At 34.8% G+C, this 17,243-nt stretch overlaps 4 protein-coding genes across 4 annotated transcripts; 1 reads left to right on the forward strand and 3 right to left on the reverse strand.

The window, feature by feature from the left end:
* Positions 1-500: 500 nt before the first annotated feature.
* Positions 501-881, reverse strand: LOC131057602 (zerumbone synthase-like). The gene has a single exon (XM_057991751.2). The coding sequence runs from the start codon at positions 879-881 to the stop codon at positions 501-503; it is 381 nt and encodes a 126-aa protein (XP_057847734.1).
* An 8,107-nt stretch (positions 882-8,988) lies between these two features.
* LOC131057603 (uncharacterized) lies at positions 8,989-9,465 on the reverse strand. Its single transcript, XM_057991752.1, has one exon. It carries the CDS (start codon positions 9,463-9,465, stop codon positions 8,989-8,991), a length of 477 nt encoding a protein of 158 aa, XP_057847735.1.
* Positions 9,466-12,387: 2,922 nt separating this feature from the next.
* On the forward strand, positions 12,388-12,864 carry LOC131057604 (uncharacterized). The gene has a single exon (XM_057991753.1). The coding sequence runs from the start codon at positions 12,388-12,390 to the stop codon at positions 12,862-12,864; it is 477 nt and encodes a 158-aa protein (XP_057847736.1).
* Positions 12,865-15,883: 3,019 nt separating this feature from the next.
* On the reverse strand, positions 15,884-16,646 carry LOC131057612 (uncharacterized). The gene is made up of 2 exons (XM_059207588.1): positions 16,438-16,646; positions 15,884-16,283 (listed from the first exon to the last, which is right to left on the reverse strand). The coding sequence occupies exons 1-2, from the start codon at positions 16,621-16,623 to the stop codon at positions 16,116-16,118; spliced, it is 354 nt and encodes a 117-aa protein (XP_059063571.1). The 5' UTR covers positions 16,624-16,646; the 3' UTR covers positions 15,884-16,115.
* Positions 16,647-17,243: the final 597 nt, after the last annotated feature.

Here is a 17,243-nt window from a genome sequence, read left to right on the forward strand (position 1 = left end):
AAAAATTATAAAAATAAATATTAAAATAAATTATTTCAATTTAAAAAATATAATCAAACATTAAAAAAAAAATCCTACACCCCCGTGGACTTGGATGCGTCTATTCTAGCTCCAAAATGGGTACGGACTGACTAACACGCATGTTAGTCGCGCGCTTTACACCGTCGATTTTGCAATAAACAGCTGCGATTGACTAACACATTGCTATCACGTTGTACAAAAGGTCCGTTTTGGAGCCAGAATAGCTTCGGCCCGTGGACTTTACCAAAAAAAATGAAAAAATGTCACGCAAATTCCAACACAGTTCCCATAGGATTGAAGGGACAGCTCTGACGGTTATGGCATGGGGATCCGTCCAAAAAGGACTGCAAATGGCATGGATGGCTGTGTCTACTCTGGCTCCAAAACGGACCTTTCATACAGCGTGTTAGCGAGAGGTTAGTCAATCACAACCGTTAATTGCAAAATTGACAGTGTAAAATGCGTGACTAACACGCGTGCTAGTCAATCCGTACTGTCGTTTTGAAGCCAAAATAGACGCGTCCGACACGAATGTAGGGATGCAGATTTTCCCCTGCATAGCCAGTGTCGTCCTCAATCATCTTTGTCACAATTCCTACATTGTTCACCATGATGTCTAGGCACCCCTTCTCCTCCATTGCTCGATCTATGACCCCTTTCACATGGGTCTCTATTGCCACATCACACTTCACAAATGAAGCATTCCCATGGAGCTCTTGGCAAACTTTAACCCCTCTCTCTTCATCAATGTCAGCAATGTACACGTAAGCACCTTCTGCCATGAATTTCCTTGCGGTGGTTGCGCCTATACCATTTGATCCACCTGTCACAATTGCCACTTTGCCTTCAAATCTCCTCATCCTATACCACCCATACGCACTATTTTGTATTACAAATCTATCAGTTACACATGGAGAAAGTAAAACCCAACAAATCTAGATCATAAGCATCACCGTACAAGAAGTTAAAAGTGTGAAATAAATCACAAAAGCATTCTTACCCTGAGAAAGCGATAATAAAACTCTGCCTCTACTCAAACTAGTGTTCCTCTGATCTTAGCTTTGGCCTCTACTTGTAGAAGAAATGAGAGTTATACAGACCTCTTATTCAACGCTCTCTTACACCGCTAAAATTATTGAAGGACTTTCACCCTAGCTGAGTTGAGGGGGCTTTTACTTCTGGTGTCTCTACTCAGCTCAAAATACTTGTTGTTTACTGGAGAGCTAAGTTTCTCAAATTCTGTAAGGCTCTACTGTAAACGAAACCTAGATGCATCATTCAAACATGGGTATCAGACTCAACTATATGAAGATTCAGAATAAAATTTAACGAAATATCACTTCACCTGGACTAACGTTTAATCGCTGCCTGTTTGTTGATCTCAGTTTCTGTTCTCCTTTTTCCTTATATGGACGTATATAAGTAGGAAGAAAGCGGTGGGCGGCAAACAACGCAGTTCTGAATTCAAGATCAAATCCCCAGTTTCACGCCAGCAGAGGTTTACCCCAGGGAGAAGTTTATCTGGCCAAACAGTAGGGTTTAGGTTTTACCATCTACTTTATCAGTTTCATAATATGTTAAACTTTACCTAAACATGTTACTGGGTGCGTGGCGATACTGAAACATTTCGTTTGCGTAGAATTGACATCGTGCCACAAAATCATTGCTAGGTGAAAAAAAAATTCCTGGAACGTTAGTCATAGTATTAATCAGCTGAAGCTATTCTGGTTTCAAAACAGACTTTCCTTACAGTGTGTTAGGGACAGGTTAGTCAATCGCAGCGGTCTGCTGTTTGGGAGCCAGAATAGACGCGTCCAGTATTAAAATACAATTAATAATAAAATACAATGCCTAGGGATCACTATACCGAGAATTGAATATACTTAAATTATTTGAAATAAGGGTTTACTATCATGGCTTTAATGGACGTCGATTTATTTTATTTTATTTTTTATGTATTTTGTATTACAAATCAATACTGATATATTATGATTGCATTATTATTATATTATAAGTCTCTGGAACTTTAAAAAGTTATAATAAACAAAAGTAAATCTTTATAAACTCTTTATAAATCATTTTACTTTTCTCTCAAAATTTGCCCTTTATAAGTTTACTACGGTTAACCAAGAAGGAAGAGTTTGCTACGATTAACATAATTCTTGTCTTATCAATTTAGTGAAAATGAGCTATATTATTATTTTCAATATGCAAACTTCTTTCTAGAATTTAAAACTGTTCTCTATACGAATTTAGAATTTATAACATGCAAATCTATAAAAAAAAAAAAAACACACATCAGCATAGCTTTCATACGGTAAGTCATCGCCATATCATATTTTATATGAACATATTATAATAAACAATTTGTATAAATTAAAATATAATAAAATAATTTAATATTTTGTGAAAACAGATTTCTTTACAAAAATCTTCCTAAGATAGTATTTTCAATCTTAAAATAATGTTTAATAATATTTAAAAAAATTAAAACCAAATATTAAGTAAACTACGTGGATAAGTGAGGTGAGTTTTTTTGCTTAAAGATGATGTATGAATTGTTTTCCCTTAAATATCTCATCTTATATGATGTGTCTTCATGAAATTCAAGAAAAATAATAGGAAGTACAACTGAATTAGTAAAAGCGAAGATATTACTATGAAATCTTATCTGTATCTTTATTGCCACCTGAGACAATATTTTGTAGCATGAGATTTGGATGAAACATATTATTAAATCGTTTCACCCTACCGATAGTTGAAAGAAACAGGTTGCGCGTGATTCCTTTTGAACGTGCGTGAGACAATACCGGTGGGCTATGCCCACATTAAATAGCCTATTGGCTAAAGATTGATAATGGAAATGAAGTATATATATATATATATATATATATATATATATATATATATATATCCCTCTCTCCTCTCTATTTTATCTCTCCCTCTACTTTCAATATCCATTTCCATCTCCATCTTTATCTACCTCTCTATAATGTCTATCTCCTTATCTCCCTTTCACTCTTCCTCCCTTTATCTCTCCCTCTCTCCCTATTGCAAACATGATCACAATGTGAGCCTAATTGTCTTCCCGATTCAAAGGTTTTGTTTGAATCATGTTTGGGTTGTTGTAAGTGGAAGCATAGTTGCTTTGAAGATATCACTTCTCCATTGAAACTTATGTTGAACAAAAATATATTATGTACTTCACAAAAGTATGGAAAAAAACATAAACCAATTTTTTTCCTAATTTACTTTCCACACCTCTTCAGCATACCCATTTCACACTAAAGTAAAATTGCTAGTTTAGTTTCATAGATATTAAATTTTTTCTTCTTCTAAATTTCTAGAGACACCTAGATGATCAAAACTTATATGTAATAGGAGTCAACCAAATAAAGCATCACCGCCTAAAGATTGAGAAACGCTAAAATAAAATTAATAATTTTAAATGTTAATGAAAGTGAGAAGATCATGGATAGGAATTTTTACTTAATTAGAACAAGATATGAAAAACCTTGAGGTATAAGGAAATAAATTAAGGGTTTATGTAATGTGACCTTGTTATACAACTCCAAATTGTGTGGTAATGAGATATTTTTCTGCAAAATAATCTTCTTATCTAAATACAATGATAAATCTTTATATAGTTATGTAATTTATGTCAACCATGAGCAGTGTTATCACCAATATATGTCCCCCTTCAATTAGGTGCATCTAATAAATAGAAAGAAGTAGGAGAGTGGGAAAAAGATACATGATAATGATATTTATATAAGCACAAAGATAATTGAATAAGATGTTATATATAGGAGCATATATCATAGGAAAGGCATGATGCCCCATGGTTGCTCCAGAATTTGGGCAACCAAAGAGAGATCTCTACAATCTACATGTGAGCATGTTAGCATAAGATATGGCGACTTAAAATATTAGCACGATGATAAGGAACATAAATATGTAATAGGTTAACTACATAGGGAATCTGCTCCTACATCACTCATGGAGTTGATATAAAATGAGCTTCATTTTCTAATACAAGCTACCTTTACCTAGGAATTCCAACCTGCTACTTCATTAATTCAATTTTTCCACATCTTAAGGTATACCTCAAGCACTCCAATCTATGTACTATACTCATTTCAATCAATCATATTCTATAGCATTTTCCTTTTTTATGTATTCAGTCACAATTTTATTTATCCCTCACATATGTTAGCCTCCTTTTTGGTTGCCACGTATTCTTCTATTATATTCTTTATTGTTGCATCTTCCTCAATAAAACTCTATATCCTGCTATTTGTCTTCCATTTTCTTAGGTGAGACTTCTATCCTTATGTATCCCCTTACCTATGGTACTTATTTTACAATTTTAGTGTTGTTTGGTCATCCAACAATACTAAAATTCTTGGAATCAATACATATCACTCCTCTCCAACACAAACCCTTTCACTACTATAGAGTTATCTTTCACTTACCCTTAGGGGCATCAACTTGTATATTTAAGAATATTTTTATATGATGTAGGTGTTAACCCTCTCATCTAACTTTACACCTACCAATAACATTTGGTTGAAAGTTTCTAAATCCTTTTCAACAAAACTATTTTGTGCATATCCTACAATTATAAGATTTCATGAGACCACATTTTTTTTAGGCATCCACTCAAATATTTCATGTTCCTTCTCTATGCTTCCACATTTTGCATATATGTCTACTAGAGTATTTTCAAATATAATATTTGATAGTAATTACCCTTCTATTATGATTTGATGGATGTCCATACCCTATTATAAAGCTCCCATTCTGACATAATCAGGGAGAGTGTACTAGAAAATAAAATTGAATGGGATGAAAATGTATTTGTTACATCAACTACATCATGAGGAAAATCATGAATTCTATTTATGGTATGTTATAGGCTTGTAATCTAGATGGTTATTTCCTTTTTAAAACCATTTTTTTTAATTTCAAAATTAGTGTTCTTATTTAGCCAGTATTGTTATGACTTTCCAAAAGATGATAGAAGATGGTCTAAAGACCTTCCAAATGAGCGTGACTCCCCTTGCTCCAAGTGTTCTTGTCATATAATTCATTCTATTTATGGTATATTATAGACTTGTGGTCTAGATGGTTATTTCCTTTGTATAACCATTTCTTATTTGAAATTTTATTTTCTTATCTAGTCAATTTTATTTCATTAGCTCTTAGGAAATAACAAGACAAGAAGTAGCTTGCCTGCTACGATTTCGCTCAGTACTTCTAAGGGTTGTTGAGTTCAACCTTTAGACTATGAGGGGATCCCCTTTAGATGTAGGAGATGCTTCAAAACTGGTCATGCGGCTTCTCATTGTGGTACTGAGAAGAAATCTTTGGCGGCTTCGTGGTGGAAAGGAGCATTAGTTCAGCACTACACTGTTGAGAAAAAATCTGAGCATCATTTGGTTTCTCAGGAGGTTGCACTGGATTCCCAGCATGATTCTCCAGTTGTGCAGGAGATTTTTGTTGGGGCAACTGGTGCTAATGAGCTTTGCGGGCTTCAAATGGAGACTTTGTCTGAGTCCCCTATTGATCGAGGGAATGGGCCCCCGACGTCCACTCCCTAGGTCAATGTCTTGGGTGATATTGGCTCGTCTGTTGGGAGAGATTTTGTCAATGTGTTGGTGGGTGTTTCTCCTGTTGGTTTTTCCTCTCAGGTGGGGGGTGGTTCTGCAGATTGGCATAGTAAGGCCGCACAAGTGGAGGAGGGATGGATCATTGTTCAAGTAAAGAAAGCTAAGTGTTCTTCACCCTCTTTTGATATGACTCTTCATTCCCACAAGAGAAAAGTTAAAGGTAATTCTTGATGGGATGGCTTTTGGTTGGCTACTGGTTTTTATTTCTGGTTATGGGAGCCTCTTGTCTTTTGGTTGTCTATTTATCTAATGCTTCATCTTTAAGGCAACTTCTCTTTTGAGTTTTGCTGATTCTAATTTTTGTAGAATCTCCTTTGTAAAGGGTTTTGAGGACCCCTTCAAAAACTATTTTTTCCTTAATAAAAAAAAAGACAAGAAGTAGCAATTAAAGATAAATTGGGAGCCCATTAGTATTCTTGCTGATTTCAAAAATACATTCTTATACACCTACTAAAAATGCATGGTTGAAACATACATGAGGATGAACAACATCATGAGGATCTTTTATAGGATTTACTAGGTGTATGTGAGGATAGTATGCCACTAGTTGATGATACATCTTTCCTACCATCTACCATTATTTCTCACAATATGCATACACATATGGATATGAGACAAGCTTGAATGATATTTTCCCTTGTGTGGATCGCACCATTACCAAGGAATCAAGATGTATATGAGAAAACATCTAAACAAAAATATCATATCAAACCTTATATAATCATTTGGCTTATCTTGCACCAAGTGGATTTGTGGCACCTTCTTTTTCAAGTAATGATGGTAAAGGTGGTCCATTACAATATTTAGAGTACTTCCACATTATGTGTTTCTATTTTTTTTTTGAGGTTCATTTGTTTGCTAATGTGTTCCTAACAAAATAAGTAGTCATGCCTTCACATGGTTCTATTCATTTCCATGTCACACTTATATAACTTATTTTATGCATTTGGATAATATTTTCATGAAAGATTTCATTATGATATCAAACCTAATACCATGTTGTTAACCTCATACATTAAAACTAAGAAAAAAAGAACCACTTAAATTATGTGCATTATGATTTCAAACGTTAGTTATTAACAAGATTAATTTACCTTAGAAGTGCACTTTTTAAACTATAAATGGTTTACCTCCAATATTTGAAATCCAAGTGTCTTTCATGCATCATCATTCATTTTTATATTTATGTGCCACTATATGTAAATATGACTCGTGCACTTTTTAACCAATTCTCTTTTATGTTAATGTGTTTCTATCACTTTTATATTTATGGATCATGTAGGTAATAAGAATTCACGCAATTCACTATATTAGATGATCCTACACATTTTAAATTAAAGAAACTTTGAGAACGCAATCTTATTATCTTTCCTTTGGTTAGGCCAATTGATATTTCAAATCTTACACCACATGAGGCTAAGCACTTTCTCATTTATCATTGCATACATAGACATTCTCTAGATAGATGTTCTATATTCAAACATAAAGGTCAAAATATCACATGTAAAGGGAATATAAACATTGAGTGTAATCATGGGCATACAACTCTATTTAATGAAGTTTCTTCCAATGTTTGTCTTGAGAGATTAGTATTGTTTATCATAACTTTCCCTATACATTGAGATTACACATGACTAAAAGAAAAATTACCTAATGCAACATCTACTTTGATTATTTGAGAGCATAAATCACACCTGATATCCTTACAATCCCTTCTTGTTCATGGGATCACACTCTATATGAAATGAATGGTCCCACACAAGGGCATTAGTTTTGACATTAACATGTCATCAAAATCTATGGACACGCCAAATGGGGATGATTGCATTGATGATATATTCCCGCTCATCTTTCTTACCACTTGCCACACTTTATATTGTTAGCTTTTATTTATTGGTTTTATCTTTATGTTGTGCCATGTTTGTTGTGATTATCCTTCCTTATTTCCTCATCTGCCTTGTGTATCCTAACACTTTGGCATTTTAATCATATTACCCTCTACACCATAATTTTATTTCTTTCTTTCCCTACTTTAATTCATCATTTTATGTGCATTTCTTAGCATGTATACTTTCCATGTCCTTTGTTTTCCCATGTGTTTTTTCTTACTTTTCTTTATCTTTTCACATTCCTTATTAATTTATTATATGTGTATATGATCATTGTTCTTATACATGTTTTCCTTGTCTTCTTATCCCCATTTCATGGTGTATGTTTTGGCTTCCCCCCCTTGAGGAACCTTTTTTTTGTCACAAATTTTTATCTCCTTATACTTTCATCAATTAGTTGCTATGTCTTATTTTATTTCACCTTTACATATATACATATGTTCCCTCTTGATAGTTTAGCCCATATGTCATGTGTGTGTTGTGTTTGCTTGATTTACTTATTTTATGTGCCTGATACTTATTTATCCCCATGTGTTTCTAATTATGTTGTCTTACATATTATATATATGTTCATAAAACCTATCCTATATGAGGATTTTATGTTTTTTAGAATAAAAGGCAAAATTGCCTAAACTATAGTTTTTAGACAAAAACTTACATAATGAGAAATACATATTAAACTTGCCATATGAGAAAAATGGTAGTGAAGAGGAGAAAATGAACTACTGAGTTCGCCTCTAAAAAGTACTAAGTTCACCAATCTGACTGTAGAAACACTAATTTGTGGAGAGGCCTCACTAATAAAGAGCTAGCATGTTCGTGATTGAAGACGTGTGGTTTGTTGGTTGATGTGGAACAAACAACAGAAAAATATGTTGGAACAGATAGAACAACCAAGATTGAAATACCTCCACAATGCAATCATAAAGGACCACCCCTATCCTATATGAACATGTTGCTATAAAATTCTCCTAACTAGTACCTTACTTTAATGTTCACAAATTAAAATTCTAATACTTATAAATAATTCATTTATGATCACCTTTATGATAGAAATTATATCAGGCTTATATTCTTATGCTTAAGTTGTTATCAAACTTATATCACCTTTTTTTAATGCTTAAATCCATATCATATCTTTACCATATGATTACACATTTATGTTCCTTATCATCACTTATATTTAAGCCACCATATCTTATGCTAACATTCTCACATATAGCTTGTCAAGCTCTCACATTTGATCGCCCAAATTTTGGGGCAACCATGAAAATGGCTAACACCCAAAAACAAAAAAAAACGACGAGAGAAGTCTATAAAAACAAACATTACTTAAACAGGCACGCCTGCAAAACACACATACATGGAATCAACTTCACTGACAAACAAAAGAAGATTGAAAGGCGTTACTGCGAAGCAGTGAGCTGTTCCAGATTCTTGGCCATGCCAGTGACAATAGACCTCCAAAGGGCATCAATGTCCTCTTTGGAACTCCCAGCGATGGGGTTCATCTTGAAAGACCATTTCAGCAAACAGTTGCCCTCTTCCTTTGCTTCACACACATGAATGGTACCCTCGTACCCAATAAAGCCCGGCAAGTCTGTGTCCATCACACGAATAGTCCATGAATGGTTTGTATCGTCCAGAGCGATGAGCTCCTCTACGGCAAAAGAATCGCTGCCCTCCTCATCGGGTTGCAAGCGCATTGTACAGCGGCGCACAGATCCCACTCCCTGTAAAGGCGCTCCTTCCACTCTTTCACACGATTTCATGCCCGGAAACCACTTGTCTATCCCGTAATGCTCTCTAGCTATCTTCCACACACCCTCCAGCGGAGCCATCACATTGGTTTCTACTGAGCCTTGCCATTTGGAGCTCGCCATTTTCTCAGAAGAGGACTAAACAAATGGGGTTTGTGAGATATTGGGAAGAGTTGGGTACAGATAAATATGACGATTCTGATACAATGTTTCAATGACTGCCATTATTGATCTATTCAACGCTGCTTATTTTCTTAGACATGTTTCTTGACTCTTAGCTTGAGTTTGTTATTTTTCTGGCTCTTTGGTTGGCCCTTATACAATGCTTTCTTCCACTTTGGCAGTCTCTTCAATTTGGATTTTGACTCTAACTTTGCTCCAGCAGAATGTCTGAGCCTTTCAAAGCAGCACATGTTATTTTCTGAGAGAAGTTCAAACACGCGTTCTTCCATTCAAAGTATTTTGTCAAACAATTGCATGTAATACCACGTCCCTCGTTATCTCCCATGTCTATGGAATCTATCGATAGTCAACAAATAGATTAGTATGCAAAGTTCAAAATAGAAAAGTCCAAAACATGACATCTATTAATTTTATTTTATTTTTCTTGTGCATTGTGAATTTTTTCTTGTGTATTTTGATCAGAAAAATTACAATTTTTGTTATTTTATCTTCTTCAAATAGATTATTCAAGGTGTTCATGTTTAGTATCTCAATGTAATTGATCCTAATAGCCTCATAAGCCGAACACTCCAAGATGTAATGTCATTCTGTCTCCACCACTTCTTGAGTGCAATAGCACCACCTTCTATCTATCCACTCTTCTTGAGGTGTCATCCATCTTCCGGTTTCATATCTAGGTTGATGCGAACTAGTTTTTATCTTGATTAGAAAATCTACAACTTTTGTTATCTTATCTTCTTCAAACAAATTACTCAAGGTGTACATGTTTAGTGTCTCAATGTAATTGATCCTAATATCCTTGTAAACCGAACACTCCATGATGCAATGTCATTCTGTCTTAACCACTTCTTGAGTGCAATAGCAACACCTTCTGTCTACCCACTCTTCTTTAAGTATCGTCCATCTTTTCGTTTCACATCTAAGTTGATGCAAACTAGTTTTTATCTAAACATTTAACATTTTCACTTTCCATTTTATTCTTCGATTCAATGGTGAATGAGAACATTAAATAAACATCACTAGGAGCCCGTCGGCTACCTCTAATGTTTAATGAGAGAGTGCATGTCATTTCCTTTACATCATAAATATAGGAAAATTCTACTCTGAATGTTTATGTTTTTTTTATATATTTCTATCTATCCACTCTTCTTGAGGTGTCATCCATCTTCCGATTTCATATCTAGGTTGATGTGAACTAGTTTTTATCTTGATTAGAAAATCTACAACTTTTGTTATCTTATCTTCTTCAAACAAATTACTCAAGGTGTACATGTTTAGTGTCTGAGCAATGTAATTGATCCTAATATCCTTGTAAACCGAACACTCCATGATGCAATGTCATTCTGTCTTAACCACTTCTTGAGTGCAATAGCAACACCTTCTGTCTACCCACTCTTCTTCAAGTATCATCCATCTTTTGGTTTCACATCTAAGTTGATGCAAACTAGTTTTTATCTGAACATTTAACATTTCCGCTTTCCATTTTATTTTCCGATTCAATGGTGAATGAGAACCTTAAATAAACATCACTAGGAGCCCATCGGCTACCTCTAATGTTTAATGAGAGTGCATATCATTTCCTTTACATCATAAATATAGGAAGATTCTACTCTGAATGTTTATGTTTTTTTTATACATTTCTTTAAAATATTTCTTTTACATTGAAAAATTAAATAGATATTTTTAGAAATATATATTTCATTTTAATATTTTGACGATTTTTTTGTGTTGTCATTATAGCTAACTTCATGCTCCCACAGATTCTAAACGATACATAAGATTTTGACGATTTTTTTTTGTGTTGTCTCCACATACGAGTTAACTACTTATTGCTATTGGATGGCTTCTAGGTAGTAACTATGCACGCTATAGGATCCGTTATATGTGCAAGGGTCAAAAAGTACACTTTTCAAAGTGTCGCCCAATATCTGCTTAAGGATGCCCCAATAATCGTGTACTTAAATCGTCAATACTTATGCACAAATGCCTCAATAGTCATGTGCTATGGGCACCAATAAAGGTGCATAAATGAACTAATTATGATCCAAAAAGTTAAAAAATGAGCAGCTATTAGTACATGTATAACTTATTAATGAACTTTTAATTTGTTTGTTTTCTTAAGTTAATGATTGGAAGGTTGGATGTGGAAGGAATGAATGAATGGTTATTAGAACATGAACGGGAACTAATGCTCTTTCCCTAGTCTTGTATATTATTATGACGTAACTTGGTGTTTGAGATTTTTAGGATCATATCCTTTTAACTAAAAAAGGAAATTCGTATCCTTGGTACTTGTACTTCGTGGTGGAAATACTAAGTATCTCAATATTTTCGTTTGCTCAAAAAAATTTAAATTTGATCCAACTCGTTCATTTTGTGCATATCCGCCTTCAGTTCTACTGAATGGTCTCTTCTGCCAAAAAACACTCAACGCCATTCAAAACATAATGCTTGTAACAAGCTTATGAGAATAATCCTTGCTAAAATTGATCGTGCAGGTGTGTCCTCTGTGCACTTCCAACCGTAATAGTTGACAATATTTTCCAATCCTTTACGCTGGATGGCTGTCCATACTAAGTTTCAGAAATCCTATGGTTGCTTAAGAACAGGGAGACGATTTCATGCAATTGTTTGACAAAATGTCTTTAATGGGTGAATGCTTAATCCATGTTGTTTTTAAATAAACATTCTTAATACAGGTTAAAAATAGCAAAGTCAAGCTAAGAGACAATAAAAATGTCTGAGAAAATAAGCACAGTAGTCAAAGCTTAGTGTTTGATTTAAGCCATCCGAGCTAAACTACTCTGTAAATTAAATCGAATCGTCACATTTATCTCGCAATCCCCATTTGTTGGGAAAAAAATGGCGAGCTCCAAATGGCAGGGTTCTGTAGAAGCCAAGATCATGGCTCCGCTGGAGGTCGTGTGGAAGATAGCAAGTGACTATTACGAGCTAAAAAAGTGGTTTCCGGGCATGAAATCGTGCGAAAGAGTGGAAAGAGCGCCTGAACAGGGCCTGGGCTCTGTGCGCCGCTGTATAATATGCTTGCCATCCGATGAGGAAAGCAGAGATTTTTTCTTCGTAGAGGAGCTCATCGCTCAGGACGATACTAAACATTCTTGTACTATTCGTGTGACAGACACAGACTTGCCGAGCTTTATGGGCTACGAGGGTACAGTTGAATGCTGTGAAGCAGAGGAAGACGACAACTGTTTGATGAAATGGTCTTTTGAGATGAACCCCATCGCTGGGCGTTCCAAAGAGGACATTGAGGCTCTTTGGAGCTCTATTCTCACCGGCAAAGCCAAGAAGCTGGAACAGCTCACTTCTTCACAGTAACGCCTTTAATCTTCTTATTTTATTGGGTTTGGGTTGTGTTGCTTGTCAGTGAAGTTTGATTTCATATATGTATGTTTTTGCAGGCCTGCCTGTTAAAAGTGTGAATGAAAATATAAATGTAAAGTTTCATAATTTGTATTATAATCTTTTAAAGCTATTAGATTTTCACAATTCATTTTAATATTCAATAATTGTTTCTGGATTTGATTGTTTAAATGAATGAAAAAATGTGATTTGAAGCAACCATGATAAAAATTGACTTACACAATAGAATCCAGAAACAATTATTAAATATTATAATTTTTTAAAATATTTTTAAACTCTTTTTACAGTTAATATGAAAGATTATGTGTGAGCTTTTATACTACTATATACCATAGTAGCAAAAATCGTTTAGGGAAAAAAATTGGCAAACCAAAATTATAAGATTTTTTGAAAAAATCGGTAAAAAATCAGCAAAAAATGGGGAAAAATCAGATTTAAAAAAAACATAAAAGATTGTAGAAAAAGAGACAAAAACTATTTTTTTAAATAACTTCAAAGCATTTCCATAGCATAGAGATATAAAGAGCAAATAAAATAGAGCTCAACCTGTGAATTGTAAAAGTGAGCGCCATTTTGAAGTGATCCAAGAATCCAAGAATTTCATTGTGATTAAGGCAAGGAGTTTTGTAGGGTTAATTCAATATTTTAGAAAGCTTATCAAATAATATTCCACAATTGCAATGCTTTATATCATAGTAACAAAAATCATTTGGGGAAAAAATCGGCAAACCAAAAGTATAAGATTTTTTGAAAAAAATGGGTAAGAAATTGAATTTTAAAAAATTGTAAGAATTTGTAGAAACATAGACACAGACTACATTTTTTAAAAAACTTAAGGGCATTTCCAGAGCATAGAGATATAGAGAGTAAATAAAATAGAGTTTAACCCACGGATTGTAGAAAATGGATTTTGTTGTTTATATTCATGTTGTTGATTACATAGGCAAATATTCATTTAACTTTTTAAAAGGGCAGTCACCAAATACACCAAATAGTTGTCTAAGTCTAAGATCAAAAATTAGCTAAGTCTATGAAGTAGTTGAGATCAAAATATAGGAATTTAGTAAAAGTGGAAGCCATTTTGAAGTGATCCAAGACTTTCATTGTGATTGAGGCAAGGAGTTTTCTAGGGGTAGTTCAAAATTTGAGAAAGCTTATCAAATCATATTCCATTGTTGCAATGCTTTATATTCCCTGATGGCAATTTTTAAGTCTTTTATATGGGGTAGGATTCAACAAAAGGCATTTGTTTAGCTGAAGTAAAATATTAGCAAGCCATTGGTTTTGGCAATACCTAGTTTGCAACTACTATTTTAGGTAGAGACAAATTTTAATGATTGTGTGTTGGAGGCTCTTTTATTACAACAATGCAAGCTTGTTTGTTGTCATTCTGATTTATTTCGTGGAGCACTTTAGATATATTGCTCACATAATGAATTGTATGTCTTTGTTTGAGCAAAAATTAACTATATCAATTATAAATTAAAAATCATATGTGTGTGTGTGTGTGTGTGTGTGTGTGTGTGTGAGAGAGAGAGAGAGAGAGACTCCATTGGTGAGGTAGCCACCAAGGTTCAAACTTCCACTTGGCCATTAAGCTCGTGGGTTTGAACAAGTGAAGTGTGGGGAATGATAAACCCCCCGAAAATGGACAAAATAACAAACTTTTTCAAGGTTGATTCCACATTGACTCTGATTTTGTCTCAGACCGGCCCTATTTCTAAGCAATTCAGTAATTTCACTCGTTTTTCTATGGTTTAGCAAGTTCTTACAATGATTTTTTTCACTTTTTTGCCATTTTGGGGTTTTTAACATGATTTTAACGTGATTTAAATGCAAAAAAATTTAAAAATTGAGTCAACACTTGGTCAACGATTTTTCAAAAATAAATCGGCTAGCTCCAAGATTCAGAATTAATCAGATATAATCACGATTTTTTGCAGACTATTGCTTCATTGCTATATACCAAAGTTCCCAGAATCGGACTCGGCTCGGACTCAGCAAGGCCGACTCGACTCGTGACTCAGCTATGACTCGGTGACGACTCGACTATGACTCGGCAAAATAAAAAACCCTTGAAATTTAGAGATTTTTAACGATTTAAAACTTGTTTCATGCACCCATTATTGAATAAAGCTTAAAGACACTATAACATCATCAAATAGAAGCTAATTTGATCACATACATAAACATACATCCATCACATGCGTAGAAATGTAAATTGTAGCTGAAGGAAATAGAAAACATAGATATATAGAGTTATAAATGTTGTCAAATGTATATAAAATCCATGACATCAAATGTTCCCAAACATATATATAACTATAAACAAAAACAAGTCTATGGCTCAGGCTCTAGCTCATCCTCAGCCTCAGAGTAGTCTATCTACCTCCTACAAATGCGTCTAAGGTAGGTCCTGGATGACTGAGAAGCCATAGTCTCTGCCCATGAGGTGCCTGTGTCGAATCATGCTCTATCCTCCTCCTCTGCCATAGCCACAGCCTCAGCCTCTCTGTCTGCCTAGTCAACCCACTCATGGTCCTCCTCAGTGAAGACGCGATCGGTAGACTCAGTGATCCACTCAGACTCTGGATCGATCTCCGCTAAAGTGATCGGAGAGGAGTCAGTGTCCAAAATCTGTCTGGTCCTAAGATGGAGGTTGTAATGAACAAAAACAAGATCATTCAACCTCTCCACAGACAATCTATTACGCCTCTTCGAGTGGATGTGCTCGAACATGGACCAATTGCGCTCACATCCAGAAGCGTTGCATGGCTGGCTCAAAATACGGATGGCAATTTTTTGAAGGTTTGGGGTTGAGGGCCCAAACATTTGCCACCATCTATCTGAAATAACGAAAAAAAAAAAAAATCAAACTAATTTCCAACTTTAAGGCTAGATTATAAAATCAAAAATTAAAATGCATAAGCCATAAACTTAAGAATCTTAAGTTTACATATATTTCTACCTGACTGCAATTGTGTTCGAGCCTCTATGCACATGCTGCTTGAGAAGATTGCCCCTTCTTGATTATTATATTTATCCAGCTGGAGCGTTGTACTTGAGGCTGTGCCATCAGTACACAACTTTTGAACCACTGTATACAGGCCACTAAGAACCTCCTCATCTGCCTTGAAGTCATCACGGAATTGAAATGCCGGATTGAGGTAATAGGCTGCTGCATGGATGGGCCTGTGAAGTTGGTTCTACCATCTCCTATCAATAATCTCCCAAATGGGGCCATACTTATCCTCATCTCCTGCATATATGGACCTAATGGCCTCCTTGGCCCTATCCATACCCTCATATATATAGCCCATAGAGGGCTTCTCCCCATCAACAACTCGTAGGAGAACTACGAGGGGCTCAGTGACCTACACATAATGTTAAACAAAAACAATTAAGTCACAAATTAAATTAAAAAAAAAAGAAAAATTGCAAAGTTAAATTGTTAATAAATTAAAATTAAATTACTAAATAGTAGATACTAGATAGTAGATACTAAATGTTAAATTGTAATAAATTTACCTGCACGGTTTCTCCACAGGGGGTCCAAAAACCTGGCTCATCAAAAATGCAATTTACCACATCTATCCCTGCAATGGTCGTAGCATAGGATGAGGAAGTCCACTCCTCACCAACAAACATACGCCTCAAAGCCGCCTTTGATTTTATCAAAGATTTCAGTGTGAGGAAGTTTGAGGCAAACCTCATGATACCAGGACGAGCCAACTCCTTTTGCCTCGTGTATTGCCTCATAATGCTAAGGACCAATGCATGATTGTAGATAAACTTGCTGATATTTTTGGCCCTTTCAACTATTGATTTCACCCATTCAAGCTTACCAATATCCTCCAACATGAGGTCAAGGCAATGGGCTGCACAAGGAGACCAAAAAAATTTCGGGTGCCTCTCCATCAAAAGTTTACCTGTAGCAATTTTAAGTTAATTAGAAATTTTGATGTGTTAAGAAAATTTTAAATAATCATAGATGCCTCTCCATCAAGACTTGAAAAGTTCAAAATTTACCTGCAGCAACATAACTTGTTGCATTATCTGTCACCACCTGCACCACATTTTCTTCCCCCACCTCTTGTATGACTTCCTCAATAGCCTCACATAAGTATGTGGCATTTTTCACATGTGAGGAAGCATCAATAGATTTCAAGAACATGGTGGATCCTGAAAATAGAGTTTCAAACTTTCAACAAATCAAAATTTAATTTATTCAATGCATTTAGGGAAGTACAAATTAGAATGAATCATGATCAATCACCTCCGCAGGAAACAAGAAAATTTAGGAGTGTTCTATTCCTCCTATCCGTCCAACCATC

Source organism: Cryptomeria japonica, chromosome 6 (assembly GCF_030272615.1).
Source record: "Cryptomeria japonica chromosome 6, Sugi_1.0, whole genome shotgun sequence".
Taxonomy (NCBI): Eukaryota; Viridiplantae; Streptophyta; class Pinopsida; order Cupressales; family Cupressaceae; genus Cryptomeria; species Cryptomeria japonica.

Coding starts and splice junctions, on each gene's coding strand:
- LOC131057612 (XM_059207588.1), bottom strand. CDS start 16,623: ATGAGGTTTGCCTCAAACTTCCTCACACTGAAATCTTTGATAAAATCA. Junction 16,284..16,437: donor CCTGTGGAGAAACCGTGCAG/GTAAATTTATTA, acceptor CATTATGTGTAG/GTCACTGAGCCCCTCGTAGT.
- LOC131057604 (XM_057991753.1), top strand. CDS start 12,388: ATGGCGAGCTCCAAATGGCAGGGTTCTGTAGAAGCCAAGATCATGGCT.
- LOC131057603 (XM_057991752.1), bottom strand. CDS start 9,465: ATGGCGAGCTCCAAATGGCAAGGCTCAGTAGAAACCAATGTGATGGCT.
- LOC131057602 (XM_057991751.2), bottom strand. CDS start 881: ATGAGGAGATTTGAAGGCAAAGTGGCAATTGTGACAGGTGGATCAAAT.